General features: G+C 31.4%; 1 protein-coding gene across 1 annotated transcript; it reads left to right on the plus strand.

Annotated features, from left to right (window-relative positions):
- The first annotated feature begins 78 nt into the window (after positions 1 to 78).
- LOC141914674 (polycystin-2-like protein 2) lies at positions 79 to 17618 on the plus strand. Its single transcript, XM_074805929.1, has 13 exons — positions 79 to 208; positions 564 to 1013; positions 1144 to 1466; positions 1713 to 1927; positions 2365 to 2557; positions 3291 to 3462; positions 3614 to 3730; positions 3993 to 4271; positions 4659 to 4825; positions 6209 to 6364; positions 15556 to 15811; positions 16262 to 16528; positions 17440 to 17618. Exons 1-13 carry the CDS (start codon positions 178 to 180, stop codon positions 17616 to 17618), a joined length of 2805 nt encoding a protein of 934 aa, XP_074662030.1. The 5' UTR covers positions 79 to 177.
- The last annotated feature ends 228 nt before the right edge of the window (positions 17619 to 17846 follow it).

Consider the following 17846-nt stretch of genomic DNA (forward strand, 5'->3'; position numbering starts at 1 on the left):
TAGATCTTCGATACCATACTGTCTTATTCAGTTTCTCCTAATGATAGAAAGTTAATTTTGAAATGTATCATTCAGTATTTGGCACGATAATGGTGGCAAGAATCCGTCTTGGTTTTTCAACCAGATGCAAGTAACCGATATTCAAACTCTGGATAGATATCTGTTCATTTGTGACAAATGGTTGGCCGTAGAACAAGAAGACGGTTTGGTGAGTGTCATTCCAATTCCTTCTTCTCCACTGGGACCTTACGTGTTGTTTTGCCTAAGCATTGTAAATACTGATACATGTATAACCAAAATATGTTCTTAGCTGCAACAGTTCTCATCAAATAAGCACTGATAAGCAAGAAATGATCCGAAATATACGTAGATTGCTTTTTGAAACGTGAGCAGTACGGATGGAATTAGCAATGGGCCAGACCTTGCAAGTTATGGTTAATATAAACGTTTTTAATTAATTATTTACTACCTACGTAATAACGTTTAAAACTAGTAGGCCTTAATGGACCCTTAGCATTAATGAAGCAATCGTCCACTCGAGATATGTCGATGCGTTTTTTCAGATCGACAGAATAATTCCCCTAGCGGGAGACATCGAGATGAAAGCCTTCAACTATCTATTCTGGTCGAAAACTCGCAAAGACCTCTCCGACGGGCATATTTGGTTATCGGTTTTCAAAAGACCTCCGAAAAGCAACTTCACCCGCGTTCAGAGATTGACGTGTTGTTTAACCCTCGTCTACGTGTCGATGATGGCCAGTTTGACCTTCTACAAGGCGATGGCGATGCGGCAAAACGTCACGCAAATTGTCATCGGGCCGATCAAGTTTACGCTCGAGCAACTGGTCGTTTCTATCCTGGCGTCGTTGATAATCGTACCGGTGAATGTGTTTATCGTGCTGCTGTTCAGGATGTCCGGTCCCTGGCCACCGAACGCCTGTGGCAAATGTTGTCGCAACAAACGCGTGTGCGACTCGAAATACAGCGAAATGAAGTCGGACCAGGCTTCGGAGGCGATGGAAATAGAGTTGCAAAACGAAAAAGAGTATCTAGATACAGGCACGTAAATACCTAAATCAAGCCCGTTTTGACTGGAATTTAGCTACTTATCTTACTAATCATTTGTACTTATTTACGGTTCAGGCGAGAGAAAATCCGCGACACCATCGCGACGACCTTGGAAAGATTCCCAAACCAGTCAGAAAATCAGCTACACGGACGCATCGGGCTACGGGAAAATACCAGAATCACCGAAAAAAGACGACCAGAAAAAGAAGAAGAAGAAAGTGGTTTTGCCGTGGTGGTGTGTGATTGTCGGCCATACGCTTGCATTTATTGCCGTGGCAGTGAGCTTCTATTTCGCGAACATGTTCTCCAAAGACCTCGGGTTATCAGGCTCTAAGGAGTGGATTGCATCATTTGGAGTTTCTCTCATCCAGTCGATCATGCTTCAACAACCGATTAAGGTACCGTAGTACATTCACCATAGTATATTCTCACGTGGGTTCGAACTTTTTGCATTTTTTTTTACTTTTGTGATGAAGTGTTATCACATCTCTATGCATTGATTGCCATTATTATGTTTACATTAATTGTATGTAATTTATTATGCTTAGATAAATAAAGATTAATATATTTCTTTTTTTTCGTTTTTTCATTCAGTAGATGAATGATCGTTTCATTGTCATTTCACTTCCCTTGACATTTTTCAGGTTTTGTTTTTGGCCCTTCTTTACGCCCTGATCATCAAGAAACCCGACCTTGAGGAACCGGACGAGAGCGAGTACGACAACAGCCTCAAGGACAACGAGGAGTGGTTGCACGATCCTTACTGCAACTCGCCTGATATTAAAGAAAAAATCGCTCGATATAAAGCCATACCACTGCCACCGGACGAGGAAGAACTTAAAGCTGCCAGGGATAAGAGGTACGTACGAATGAATACAATTTAGGCAATAGAGATAAATCAAAACAAATCAAGTCAGATGACAGCCTCGATAAACTGAAGACATATATACATGGTGAGGAACTAAAAGCTACCTGGAATAAGAGGGAATAGACTGTAGGCCATTCCAATCATGGAATCAAGAATCCATGTTCCAATAAAGATGACAAAGGCAGAGATAAATGGTATTCACACTTAGGACCAAATGCTTTTTAGTCGGAATCGTAGTAACAGTTCATTTGTTGTTTGGTTTAAACGCTAAGCAGCCAGTTAAAACGCGGTTCCTCAGCCGTAAGCGAAATTTAACTCATGGTTAGAATGACATACATAAATATTTCAGTTCTTTTCCCCGATCCTACCCGCAAAACTGCAACCTTGTTCTTTGTCGTGTTAACATGGTCAATTCTCATCTCTTTTAGGCTTAAGGAAATCGAAATGGTGAACATTATCTGGGAGATCATATTCTACACGATATATGTTGGAATTCTGATGGTTTTGTCTTATGAAAATCGAGATACGAGATCTCACTATTTCTATAAAGACATAGAGAACATCTTCTACAACGATAGATACACCAGAAACAACACCGTTGGAACTTATGCCTTATCCGCCGTGAGTTTTTTTATGGTTGTGAGCAATTGGATCGTTTTTAATACCCTCTAATAAACCCTTAAACTAATGAGATGCCTCTTTGTAAAAAGATCCAGATTCCGAAATTCGAAGATATGATAAACTTGGAACTTATCAAACTTGCATACGGATTTGTGAATAGCTAACTTCCGCAACAAATTCTAAATATATTTAATTGGAATTCATTTAATCACAGATATAATACCAGAGCTCGAAACCACCCCAGAATCTAGGCCCGCGAAACTAGCATTTTCAATAAGCCGTTCCTCTGTAAAGCTCCTTCAATTTGGCAAAGCCAACCTGCACTTTAAATCCGCCCCAACTATCAGCACCCTCGTAAGTAGTAAGCTGCTTGATTGATGTACACTTTAAAATATATTTTCATTCAGAGAGACTTCTGCATGACATAAATTTATCTTCATTTTTCATCGTTTCATCCCTTTTCATTTCTTTTATTTTATTTGTTCGTTTTTATGTCGAGGTGCCTGAACATCCTTTTAAATACAGCCTTTATTGCTCTACTCGGACTCCTGTCACTTCAATGTCTGTAACCTATTTTGTTTTAAGGTATTCATTTTCTACATATTGATGGTGACAAGTAAACTACTATACTATACTATACTCTACTATGAAATACTCAGCATTTCGGGGTATCTTATTTCTTATTTTCTTATGATACGTTTTCATCGGTCACTTTCGTTGCCTGTTTCTGCAGGTGAGGAATTTCGATCAGTTTTGGGATTACGCCGAAAAATCGCTGGTGCCTGGAATGTTCGGGTACGATATGTTCCCGGGTGATGATTGGTACAAATATAAGAATTACATCGTTGATCGACAGGCGTTGAGAGTCTGCGTTCCACGTCTACGTCAGTTACGAACAAAACCTGGTAAGTTTTCCTGTTTTGGCTAAATCGCTATTGGTTCTAAAAGATACAACTCATATGTTCATCGGTAATCGAGAACAGTTGCTTTAATTTCGTTTCCAAATAAACTTTTTACGTACTTATACATTCATTTTAGTAGTAAATATCGTTTTAGTCGCATGTAACTCGAGATTAGATCAGTTATTTGGTGATGTGTGCCGGCCTAGCTATAGTATGTTTAGCCAAGAAGAAGGGAATTACAAAGCTGGATGGATTCCCGTTAATAAATCAGGTGAATACACGCCATCTGGAAAATGAGTAACTAATTCAATATGCAAAAAAGATATTAATGTATGCATAGTGCGTAGTTCCAGCCTGAAAGTGAATTCCATCGCTCCTTCGAGAAATGATGGCGGATGCCGTAACCCCCCCCCCCCCCGTATAAAATGCCCGCATTAATGATTCGAATGAAATCAATTCTCTCGACGTCAATTTTAGATTTGGACGTTGTTTATATTTTCTTGAATTTACATGTAGAGATTTCGATATTCTAGATCCAAACGATAAACCGGATTATGGGTTCGGTTACTCGTCGGCCTGGAAACTCAAGGGTTCGCCTACGTCTGGGAAATTTGCCACGTACTCCGGTGGCGGTTACGTAGTGAATTTGGGAACGCAGCCGAAACAAGCTCTGCGCACTCTAAAAACGATTAAAGCTGGAAACTGGTTGGATAAGAATACAAGATGTATCATCATCGAGTTTTTGCTTTACAACAACAACGTTCGCTTGTATGGTGTGGCGTTTCTCCTCGTGGAATTCCTAAATAGTGGAGGTAATCACATACATAGTGAATATATAGAGGAGCTTATAATTATTGATGCAATATGGCTGCGCCCGATCAATGGACTACATTACAGTCCTGACTATAGACAGTTGTAAATCAAGGTTATCTGTCGACAAAAACTCCAATATTGTTTTCCTATCAAATTCAAGATTCATTGATTGCATTTTTATATAAGTATATTTTATTTCATATTTGAAAGATATCGAATTTTGTCTATGTGTATGAGCCCGTAGTAGCCACCATTATATATCACGAAGCCCGTTGAAAACGTGTTGAGATGAACAAATATCGAAAAAAACCAATTGTATTCCCAATTAAAAAATCCATATCACGATTGATGCATTTGTTTAAGTCAGAATCGTGCTCTCAATTCAGGGGCGTTTACAAAGTATAAAGTGACAGTAATGCGCCTGGAGAAAGGAATGACACCGACGAACTCAGTGATGTTCTTTTTCCAATTCATTTTTCTCGGGTTCTTGATCTACTTCGCGGTGCGCGCTTCGAAGAGACTGCGGAAAATCGGTCGACGTCAATATTTTAATGTAAGTATAAAATGTGTGAACATATGAAGATTAGAACGGAGACGTAATTTTTTTGCATCGGATGCAATGTTAATTTTGGCCCGAATTCTGAGTCCTTTAGCTTCCTACTGGTTTGCCATTTCTCATTACAATTTGTGATGGGTATTCTTTGGAAAGGGATGTTTTATACCTGAGACAGGTATTTTTCATCAGCCAATTATGACGCAATTGGCGGCCATCTTGGTGTCACCAGTACTCATTCGTAAGTTGGAAAAAGTTTTTCCACATTATATTGATACCTAAGCGTATTTTGCTACCACAATCAATTAGAAAGTTGTAGCTCATAACGTGTTCTATGATTGTGGTGAGTTTCAAGGTAATTGGATTTCGTATATGGCCACCAGGGGGCGTTGAATAATACAATATCTTAGCATTTCTTTATTATATTCGTATCAATGCATATTTTGTAAACACAATCAATTGGAAAGTTGTAGCGCATGACATCATCTATGATTGTTGCGAGTTTTAAGGACATAAGTTTTTCTATATGGTCACCAGGGGGCGTTGAACAGTAGAATAACTTAGTATTTCCTTATTATATTGGTACCTAGGCATATTTTGTTACCATGATCAATTGCAAAGTTGTAGTTCGTGACATATTCTATGATTGTGGTGAGTTTCGAGGTCATTGGGTTTTGAATATGGTCACCAGGGGGCGTTGAATAGTAGAATGACTTAGTATTTCCATATTAAATTGGTAACGAGGCATATTTTGCTATCACAATCAATTACAAAATCGTAGCTGCTGACATGTTCTATGATTTTGGTGAGTTTCAAGGTCATTGGATTCTGTATATGGTCACCAGGGGGCGTTGAATATTGGAATTGTTAGATTGTTGAGCATTTGAAACCACTTCCCAAGTGGGCATGGTGTCCCTGGGCCCGTAGTTTTCGAATAACTCACTATCTAACTATTCGTTATCTGGCTTTTGACGCCTTCAAAACGGTTACAATATTGTTTATAATGACATCCTGCGTTATAGAAGGCGTTCTGTTTAAAGTCGATGTGCACAACGTCATCAATATTCGCGTTGCAAAATAAGAATTAAAACTGTGAATTTTGGAATTCATTTCTGTTTAGATATATTTCATGATTCTCATTTTATTTTTGATAAATTTCAATAATTAGTTTTTAGAAGATGCGGACTAAGTCATCAATACATCGGTGTTAGACTGGTTGCCAGTCAATTCAATTCATTAATCGATATATTAAAATCCGATATGACTTTCTTGATGCTTGATATTGTATGATTTATATCGTATTATTTTTTGTCGACAATATTAAAAGCAATATATGCGTTATTTTAAGGCGTCAATAAACGTTCAAGTTCGTTTTCTTTACAGTCATTTTGGGATGTTTACGAGTTTGCGGTGATACTCATGGGATTTGTGGCCATATTCATGCAAATAGTGAGATTCTTCGGGGCGTACGCGATGGCTGAAATGATGGTGGACAGAACCAAATTCATAAATCTTGACTATGTCGTTTTGTACGACGAGGTAATTTTCACAGAATACAACTAACGAAATGAGGAAATGATAAACTATGTAACGTTTGTAATAAACCATTTTACAGTTGCTAGCCGCCATTTTGTTAGGGTACTTTTGTCCCGTATTGTTGGGTCGTTTTTTTCTCTTTTTAAAAACTATCCGTGATGTGTGTTGTATCATATTTCATCTGTCCATGGATGGATTTTGACAGTTTCAGCAACATTCAAACCGCATAAATCTCTAGTTTTCAGTTATGTAAAAATCATTTTTCAAATTTGCAACAATGCGACATGAGAGCGATATAAAAATATGCGGTCAGTTTTTTCTGTGCGCATAGAAATCAAGGGTACTGAACTTTGAAGTTCGTTATTTTCAGAAATAATTTTCTAAAAAATCCAAGCATTTCAAGAACTGTGCGCATAAATGCCCTCTTTCAGGTGAACTTTGAAATGTTAAGATATCTTGCCTAGTTTTTTTCCTATGGCACTTTACCTGCAGCGCATGTATTGTCATTCCGAGATTCGGCGCTGTTTTCTTAGCGCGTATTTCAGTATATGGGTGTTATTTTTTTCATTTTTACTACACTTGTCTCTACGGAAAATGGTTTTAATTGTTGGTACTAGTATCAGGTTTGAATATAACGGCATTAATACTGTATTCCGTTCTCCGGAGCTAGTTCGTAATGGCTGTATTGGTAGCCGCTTTTACAGCAGGCAGAGGCTTACGTACATGCACCCAAGAAAACCCAAACTATCCCTCTTTTGTTGTAAATGCAATCCACACACTTCTTGCGTTTTTGTGATGGTAGATGTCACTTTTTACTTTTAATCACCTGTGTCTGACATTAGGACTTGATACTTGATATTTCACCACCAATGCAAGGAAACGTTTTCCTATATTTTCTTCCCGAGCAAATCAATCTTGTGTGTACTTAAGTAATAGGGTTTTAGTTGTTTCAGGCCAAAGGTCGAACGGTCGAGCTCGTAAAAAATGAAAAAACATAAAAATAATAACAATTTCTACTTGAATTACTCGCAAAACTCATAAAAATGAACAATAATTCTCGCACACTCGAATTTATTTTTCATTTTCTACTCGCTAGAAGAAAGTGTGAGTAAAGTGTGAGTGAAATAATTCATAAATCATTGAATATTTATATGCGTTGAGTTCATTTTAATAAAAGTTTTGTTATTAAAATGAAGAAAGAAGAAGAACCCAACTTTAAAATCGAAATCAATGAAACCAATAAATCATTTTCACAGTTTTACATTAAAAATTATATTTCAGCAACAAATTTAGTGTCCGCAAGGTATTATAAAATCGATAATATTACTATGATTAATCAAATATCATCAAATGAAACATATTTACTTACTGAACTAGTAGATACTTTTGATAATGGCGTTAAAAATCCTAAAATATTCAATACAGTTTTAAATTTTAAAGGAACTTTAGATGAAAACATAATTAATATTCTTAAAACTCCTTTCAATGAAAGAAATGATGATATAATACTTTCAAAAGATTACAATGATTTGATTAACTTAAGAATTGAAAAAAGACAATTATATTATTTCAATTTTGATAATAAACAAATTATCTATAATGAAAATTCATCAAATATTGCAGTTCAATGTAATTTAGATGATGAATTTAGAAAATTCAATCCTAATGAAAAAGTGCATTGTTATTGCGGAGGTAAATATTTAAAATCACATAAATCAAAGCATTATGAAACAATTAAACATAAAAACTGGCGTAAAGAGTAACAATTCTACAATATAATTATTGAATTGAGTTAAATGATTTAAATATCTAATAGACAGTTGAAATGATAAATATTTTGACAGTTGAAATGATAAATTGTTTAACAGTTGAAATGATAAATATTTTGACAGTTGAAATGATAAATTGTTTGACAGTTAAAATGATAAATATTTTGACAGTTGAAATGATAAATTGTTTAACAATTGAAATGATAAATATTTTGACAGTTGAAATGATAAATTGTTTGACAGTTGAAATGATAAATATTTTGACAGTTGAAATGATAAATATTTTGACAGTTAAAATGAAAATTGTTTGACAGTTGAAATGATAAGACAGTTGAAATGATAAATATTTTGACAGTTGAAATGATAAATATTTTAACAGTTGAAATGATAAATTGTTTGACAGTTGAAATGATAAATTGTTTGATAGTTGAAATGATAAATATTTTAACAGTTGAAATGATAAATTGTTTGACAGTTGAAATGATAAATTGTTTGACAGTTGAAATGATAAATATTTTAACAGTTGAAATGATAAATTGTTTGACAGTTAAAATGATAAATTGTTTGACAGTTGAAATGATAAGACAGTTGAAATGATAAATATTTTGACAGTTGAAATGATAAATTGTTTGACAGTTAAAATGATAAATTGTTTGACAGTTGAAATGATAAATATTTTAGCAGTTGAAATGATAAATTGTTTGACAGTTAAAATGATAAATTGTTTGACAGTTGAAATGATAAGACAGTTGAAATGATAAATATTTTGACAGTTGAAATGATAAATTGTTTGACAGTTAAAATGATAAATTGTTTGACAGTTGAAATGATAAATATTTTAACAGTTGAAATGATAAATTGTTTGACAGTTAAAATGATAAATTGTTTGACAGTTGAAATGATAAGACAGTTGAAATGATAAATATTTTGACAGTTGAAATGATAAATTGTTTGACAGTTAAAATGATAAATTGTTTGACAGTTGAAATGATAAATTGTTTGACAGTTGAAATGATAAATATTTTAACAGTTGAAATGATAAATTGTTTGACAGTTAAAATGATAAATTGTTTGACAGTTGAAATGATAAGACAGTTGAAATGATAAATATTTTGACAGTTGAAATGATAAATATTTTAACAGTTGAAATGATAAATATTTTGACAGTTAAAATGATAAATATTTTGACAGTTAAAATGATAAATATTTTGACAGTGAAAATGATAAATTGTTTGACAGTTAAAATGATAAATTGTTTGACAGTTGAAATATTTTAACAGTTGAAATGATAAATATTTTGATAGTTGAAATGATAAATATTTTGACAGTTGAAATGATAAATATTTTGACAGTTGAAATGATAAATATTTTGACAGTTGAAATGATAAATTGTTTGACAGTTACATAAGTTACTAGATAAAGTAACTTATTGTTTTTTTATTTAAATCTTTTTAATTTCTATTCACGCTATTGGTTAACAAGAATTGACTAGAATTCAAATAGATTTAACAAGAAATTCAATAACTTTAACTGTTAGTATCACTCTAGTATTATTTCATTGTTTCTCTTACTGAATAAGCCAACTAACTAATATCACTCTTGTATTATCCTAGTCAAGTGTAAAGAATTTATAATATCATACTTGAATGAATTAAAACATAAATTACTTCTGTTACTTCATTTTCAGAAATAAAGCATAATATGTATTCAATACCATTAATATGTATTTAATACATGGTATTAGGGTATCTAATAGGGTATCTAATACATGGTATTAGGGTATCTAATAGGGTATCTAATACATTGATACCTCAACCCTCATACATTTCAACTAATATATTTTATATTTTCAACCAATTTAACAGTCTTATTCTCAATTTGAATTATATAGTTTATCATCTAATTCATGAATATATTTATGATTTCTCAAACTCTTTTTATTTTTATATCTTTTATTACAAATTTCACAACACTTAATATTATTCAATCTATCTGAAATATAATTCATATTTTCTATTAATTCAGTGTATCTAATTTTACAGCAATCATAGAATTCTAACAACTGTTTTATACTATAAACTGAGAATGAAAATAAACCTGTAAGCATAATAATTGATTTAATATTCTGTTGATTTTTATATATTAGATGTAATAAGTTTAATATATTTTCACTCATTTTTATAGTCAAAATATATGAAATTAAAAGACGCTGTTTTAATCCTCTCAATCATTTTCTAAATTAACTTTTTTATTCTTTTTATTTCTGTGATTGTTTCCATTTAACTTCTTTAATTTTTTACTCAATTTATTATTTTCATTCATCAAATCTTTTGAAATATTTTCATAGTAAAAGTATAATGCCGCCAATATTAAACCTCCAGCAACTAAATAATGTTTCAAATCACTTTTCCCAGTTGGAATGAAACCATCCATTTATTTAAGAGAAAAATTAAACAGTTTATAAAATATTTGCTAGTTTTTAATTAAATATTTTATAATCATTTTAAAAATATTAAACTTTTAAATGATTAAATCAAATAACAATTAAATTTACGGCCAAACAATTTATCATTTCAACTGTCAAACAATTTATCATTTCAACTGTCAAAATATTTATCATTTCAACTGTTAAACAATTTATCATTTTAACTGTCAAACAATTTATCATTTCAACTGTCAAACAATTTATCATTTCAACTGTTAAAATATTTATCATTTCAACTGTCAAACAATTTATCATTTCAACTGTCAAACAATTTATCATTTCAACTGTCAAAATATTTATCATTTCAACTGTCAAAATATTTATCATTTCAACTGTCAAAATATTTATCATTTCAACTATCAAAATATTTATCATTTCAACTGTTAAAATATTTCAACTGTCAAACAATTTATCATTTTAACTGTCAAACAATTTATCATTTTAACTGTCAAAATATTTATCATTTTAACTGTCAAAATATTTATCATTTTAACTGTCAAAATATTTATCATTTCAACTGTTAAAATATTTATCATTTCAACTGTCAAAATATTTATCATTTCAACTGTCTTATCATTTCAACTGTCAAACAATTTATCATTTTAACTGTCAAACAATTTATCATTTCAACTGTTAAAATATTTATCATTTCAACTGTCAAACAATTTATCATTTCAACTGTCAAACAATTTATCATTTTAACTGTCAAACAATTTATCATTTCAACTGTCAAAATATTTATCATTTCAACTGTTAAAATATTTATCATTTCAACTGTCAAAATATTTATCATTTCAACTGTCTTATCATTTCAACTGTCAAACAATTTATCATTTTAACTGTCAAACAATTTATCATTTCAACTGTTAAAATATTTATCATTTCAACTGTCAAACAATTTATCATTTCAACTGTCAAACAATTTATCATTTTAACTGTCAAACAATTTATCATTTCAACTGTCAAAATATTTATCATTTCAACTGTCTTATCATTTCAACTGTCAAACAATTTATCATTTCAACTGTTAAAATATTTATCATTTCAACTGTCAAACAATTTATCATTTTAACTGTCAAACAATTTATCATTTCAACTGTCAAAATATTTATCATTTCAACTGTCTTATCATTTCAACTGTCAAACAATTTATCATTTTAACTGTCAAACAATTTATCATTTCAACTGATAAAATATTTATCATTTCAACTGTCAAACAATTTATCATTTCAACTGTCAAACAATTTATCATTTCAACTGTTAAAATATTTATCATTTCAACTATCAAACAATTTATCATTTCAACTGTCAAACAATTTATCATTTCAACTGTTAAAATATTTATCATTTCAACTGTCAAAATATTTATCATTTCAACTGTCTTATCATTTCAACTGTCAAACAATTTATCATTTTAACTGTCAAAATATTTATCATTTCAACTGTCAAAATATTTATCATTTCAACTGTCAAACAATTTATCATTTCAACTGTCAAAATATTTATCATTTCAATTGTTAAACAATTTATCATTTCAACTGTCAAAATATTTATCATTTTAACTGTCAAACAATTTATCATTTCAACTGTCAAAATATTTATCATTTCAACTGTTAAACAATTTATCATTTCAACTGTCAAAATATTTATCATTTCAACTGTCTATTAGATATTTAAATCATTTAACTCAATTCAATAATTATATTGTAGAATTGTTACTCTTTACGCCAGTTTTTATGTTTAATTGTTTCATAATGCTTTGATTTATGTGATTTTAAATATTTACCTCCGCAATAACAATGCACTTTTTCATTAGGATTGAATTTTCTAAATTCATCATCTAAATTACATTGAACTGCAATATTTGATGAATTTTCATTATAGATAATTTGTTTAGTATCAAAATTGAAAATATTTCAAATATTAAAATATTTTAAATATTAAAATATTTCAACTGTCAAACAATTTATCATTTTAACTGTCAAACAATTTATCATTTTAACTGTCAAAATATTCATCATTTTAACTGTCAAAATATTTATCATTTTAACTGTCAAAATATTTATCATTTCAACTGTTAAAATATTTATCATTTCAACTGTCAAAATATTTATCATTTCAACTGTCTTATCATTTCAACTGTCAAACAATTTATCATTTTAACTGTCAAACAATTTATAATTTCAACTGTCAAAATATTTATCATTTCAACTGTCTTATCATTTCAACTGTCAAACAATTTATCATTTTAACTGTCAAACAATTTATCATTTCAACTGTTAAAATATTTATCATTTCAACTGTCAAACAATTTATCATTTCAACTGTCAAACAATTTATCATTTTAACTGTCAAACAATTTATCATTTCAACTGTCAAAATATTTATCATTTCAACTGTCTTATCATTTCAACTGTCAAACAATTTATCATTTTAACTGTCTAACAATTTATCATTTCAACTGTTAAAATATTTATCATTTCAACTGTCAAACAATTTATCATTTTAACTGTCAAACAATTTATTATTTCAACTGTCAAAATATTTATCATTTCAACTGTCTTATCATTTCAACTGTCAAACAATTTATCATTTTAACTGTCAAACAATTTATCATTTCAACTGTTAAAATATTTATCATTTCAACTGTCAAACAATTTATCATTTCAACTGTCAAACAATTTATCATTTCAACTGTTAAAATATTTATCATTTCAACTATCAAACAATTTATCATTTCAACTGTCAAACAATTTATCATTTCAACTGTTAAAATATTTATCATTTCAACTGTCAAAATATTTATCATTTCAACTGTCTTATCATTTCAACTGTCAAACAATTTATCATTTTAACTGTCAAAATATTTATCATTTCAACTGTCAAAATATTTATCATTTCAACTGTCAAACAATTTATCATTTCAACTGTCAAAATATTTATCATTTCAATTGTTAAACAATTTATCATTTCAACTGTCAAAATATTTATCATTTTAACTGTCAAACAATTTATCATTTCAACTGTCAAAATATTTATCATTTCAACTGTTAAACAATTTATCATTTCAACTGTCAAAATATTTATTATTTCAACTGTCTATTAGATATTTAAATCATTTAACTCAATTCAATAATTATATTGTAGAATTGTTACTCTTTACGCCAGTTTTTATGTTTAATTGTTTCATAATGCTTTGATTTATGTGATTTTAAATATTTACCTCCGCAATAACAATGCACTTTTTCATTAGGATTGAATTTTCTAAATTCATCATCTAAATTACATTGAACTGCAATATTTGATGAATTTTCATTATAGATAATTTGTTTATTATCAAAATTGAAATAATATAATTGTCTTTTTTCAATTCTTAAGTTAATCAAATCATTGTAATCTTTTGAAAGTATTATATCATCATTTCTTTCATTGAAAGGAGTTTTAAGAATATTAATTATGTTTTCATCTAAAGTTCCTTTAAAATTTAAAACTGTATTGAATATTTTAGGATTTTTAACGCCATTATCAAAAGTATCTACTAGTTCAGTAAGTAAATATGTTTCATTTGATGATATTTGATTAATCATAGTAATATTATCGATTTTATAATACCTTGCGGACACTAAATTTGTTGCTGAAATATAATTTTTAATGTAAAACTGTGAAAATGATTTATTGGTTTCATTGATTTCGATTTTAAAGTTGGGTTCTTCTTCTTTCTTCATTTTAATAACAAAACTTTTATTAAAATGAACTCAACGCATATAAATATTCAATGATTTATGAATTATTTCACTCACACTTTACTCACACTTTCTTCTAGCGAGTAGAAAATGAAAAATAAATTCGAGTGTGCGAGAATTATTGTTCATTTTTATGAGTTTTGCGAGTAATTCAAGTAGAAATTGTTATTATTTTTATGTTTTTTCATTTTTTACGAGCTCGACCGTTCGACCTTTGGCCTGAAACAACTAAAACCCTATTACTTACTTAATAGAAAGTATTCATAGAAAGTAGCTGAAAATTTGCCCGACCCCATTTGTCCAGCTTTTTGACCACTTCTCCATCCATCTAATTTCAGTAGATTTTTATGTAAATTAATTGATAGACTACTGATTTAAATGGTCATCATACTCGATTTTGAGTGTTATATTTCTTTTCTTCTTCCATCTCGATATAGGCCTATATATTCTCTTCCCACGCGCATCTTCGAATACGTGATCAAAATGCTGCTCAGTCTCACTGCTAAAACTGGTCAAAAAAATCCCTTAAACTCCGACATCTCTAATGTCTTCGATCTATTATTGCATAAATGACGTAATATTAAAACCTGATACTCGTACCAACAATTAAAACCATTTTCAATTTCCATTAAAACCAGACAAGTGTAGTAAAAATGAAAAATAACACCCATATACTGAAATACACGCAAAGAAAACAGCGCCGAATCTCGGAATGACAATACACGCGCTGCAGTTAAAGAGCCATAGGAAAAAAACTAGGCAAGATATCTTAAAATTTCAAAGTTCACCTGAAAGAGGGCATTTATGCGCACAGTTCTTGAATTGCTTGGATTTTTTTAGAAAATTATTTCTGAAAATAACGAACTTCAAAGTTCAGTACCCTTGATTTCTATGCGCACGGAAAAAACTGACCGCATATTTTTATATCGCTCTCATGTCGCATTGTTGCAAATTTAAAAAATGATTTTTACATAACTGAAAACTAGAGATTTATGCGGTTTGAATGTTGCTGAAACTGTCAAAATCCATCCATGGACAGATGAAATATGATACAACACACATCACGGATAGTTTTTAAAGAAGAGAAAAAATGACCCAACAATACGGGACAAAAGTACCCTAACAAAATGGCGGCTAGCAACTGTAAAATGGTTTATTGTCATATGTTTGTATAATGTTATCTGTCTATATTTGCAGTTGTCGGTTTATTTACTCGCAATGATCGTATTTCTATCGACACTTCAAGGGCTGAAACTACTGCGATTTAACAAAAGGATTTGCGCCCTGGCTTTGATGATGAAGTGGTTGTCCTGGCCACTAATGCGATTTATGGTCGTGTTCTTGGTTCTGTTTTTCGGATTTGTTAGTTTGTGTCACCTGAAGTTCATGGTCCGTTTGAGAGAATATTCAACGTTCATTGCTAGTATGGAGACATTATTGAACATGATGTTAAGTAAGTGTTATTACTAGGATCTCACTGAATGATGTTCTACTATAGGGACATAGGTTCAGAGGGTTCCATCCGGAGGACATTGATTTGGGTGCCACCCATTCCGTCTCTATCAAAGCCCAACGAACGCAGCACTGGGAAAACGGGTGATAGAAACATGTTTCTGGCGTTTCTCTTGATCACTAGCGTTTACAAGAAACGATAAACATTGTTTCGGGAAAAGATGTTTCCGAGGTCAAACGTGTTTTCGTTTGTGGGCTTGAAGCACAAAAGGGAAATACAACAGGGAAACACAGGAAACATGTGCTTCCTGTTTCTGTGCTTCACCGCGTCGTGTACGTCGCGCTTAAGTGATGGGGAGGGGGTCCATTTTGAGGTTTCCGAATCGACCATTCTCACGCCCAAATTATTCAATTTTATAACGTTTCAATTCATTGTATACCTCCATTCTAGATAAATTCAATTTCCGACGAATGCAGGCAGTCAGTCCCGTGATGGCTCCGTTAATGTTCGTGGCATTCGTTATCATCGTAAATTTCATGATGGTTAACTTCATGGTTGCGATCATTTTGGAGGGCTACACGTACGCGATGGATTGCATAGCTGGACAAGCGAACGAGTATGAAATTGTGGATTTTATGATGCAATCATTCAAAAAAGCCATCGGTATGACTAGAATAGAAGGGAACCCTACAGAATGCCGGTTGGAATATTTGGAAGGTAAACTGGATTTAAATCATTTTAACTTATTCATTGTGGATATTTCAGGTAGAGTAAATTATACAGAGTAAAGTAGTTGAAATAATTAAGATCTATTTATTTCTTGGATACATTTATCTACATAATGCTAGCTTGATATATGGTATGATCTTTATAGCATATCATCAACATTAATTGAACTATAACAATCCAACGATAAACCCAACATTTTCAAGTTCTGCGGCTGTTTGCGAAATTGGATTTGTTAGTTTGTGTTTGTAAGACAGGATTTAAGTTCTACAGTACATTTGCAGATTGGCTTTATTCGAAACTAGTTTCATAGTTCTTGAACTAATTTGACTAGAACCTAGATTATCGGTCGTGGGTTTTATTTATATATGGAGTCTCACTAATCAATTATTCACTCGAGGAACTAGCTTCGAAATACGTATACTATAGGTTGTTTAATTCCTCGAGAAGCATGGTGAAATATGAAAGAAATATTCCCCAATGGTTAAAATCAGTAAATATACGTAAAATGTAAACAAATACACGCAACATTCGTATACGTATATACCAAAAGTATTCCATTCATTCTCATTCACCTGATGAAGCTTCTATGCATTAGTAGCGAAATCTCGTGCGTCAAATTAATAGATAACCAATATAGTTACTACTCGTCTCGTTATCTATACCAAAAGTAGTATAATGACCAATTCTACAAATTTCAGTTTATAATCTAATTTTCAAAGCAACTTATCCTCATGAACTGAATGTTTATACATTTCCCTCACAGATTCCTTGCATAGTTTTTATTAGAACATCTTTTGAATTTGATAAACAGTTTCTGCTGTTCTTCAACCTCAAACAACATCCATTGATCTTCCTCCTTACACTGAGGTATATGTGGATTTGATGTTTTCGATTTACAGGAGCCCAAGATAGCGCGGATGAGAAGTGCCGCGAGCTTTCGAACCGAGTCGATTTGATCATCGACAGGCTGGAGAACTACATTAAAAAACAAGCCGACAGCAAAGACGTAATGGCCGAACTGGAGGAAATGAAGAAGTCGTCGGAAAAATCTAAAAAACGAAATATCATCATCAGTTAAACGCTGAAAGATTTAAGACATTTCTTATAGTATCGTTTGAATAACTGCACATTATGTTGATAATAATTCTATTTGCATTGCTCGAAAACGATGAAGTGAAGTTGACCTGATATATCCAATAACTCGACTGATCCTCGGCTCAGTCAGTCGCTACGGGATGGTAGTGTGAAGGGATCCGTTGAGAAGGCTCCGACTCGACCATTTACTCAGTCAGTCACTACAACGGAC

This window comes from Tubulanus polymorphus, unplaced genomic scaffold (genome assembly GCF_964204645.1).
Source record: "Tubulanus polymorphus unplaced genomic scaffold, tnTubPoly1.2 scaffold_71, whole genome shotgun sequence".
NCBI classification, from domain to species: domain Eukaryota; kingdom Metazoa; phylum Nemertea; class Palaeonemertea; order Tubulaniformes; family Tubulanidae; genus Tubulanus; species Tubulanus polymorphus.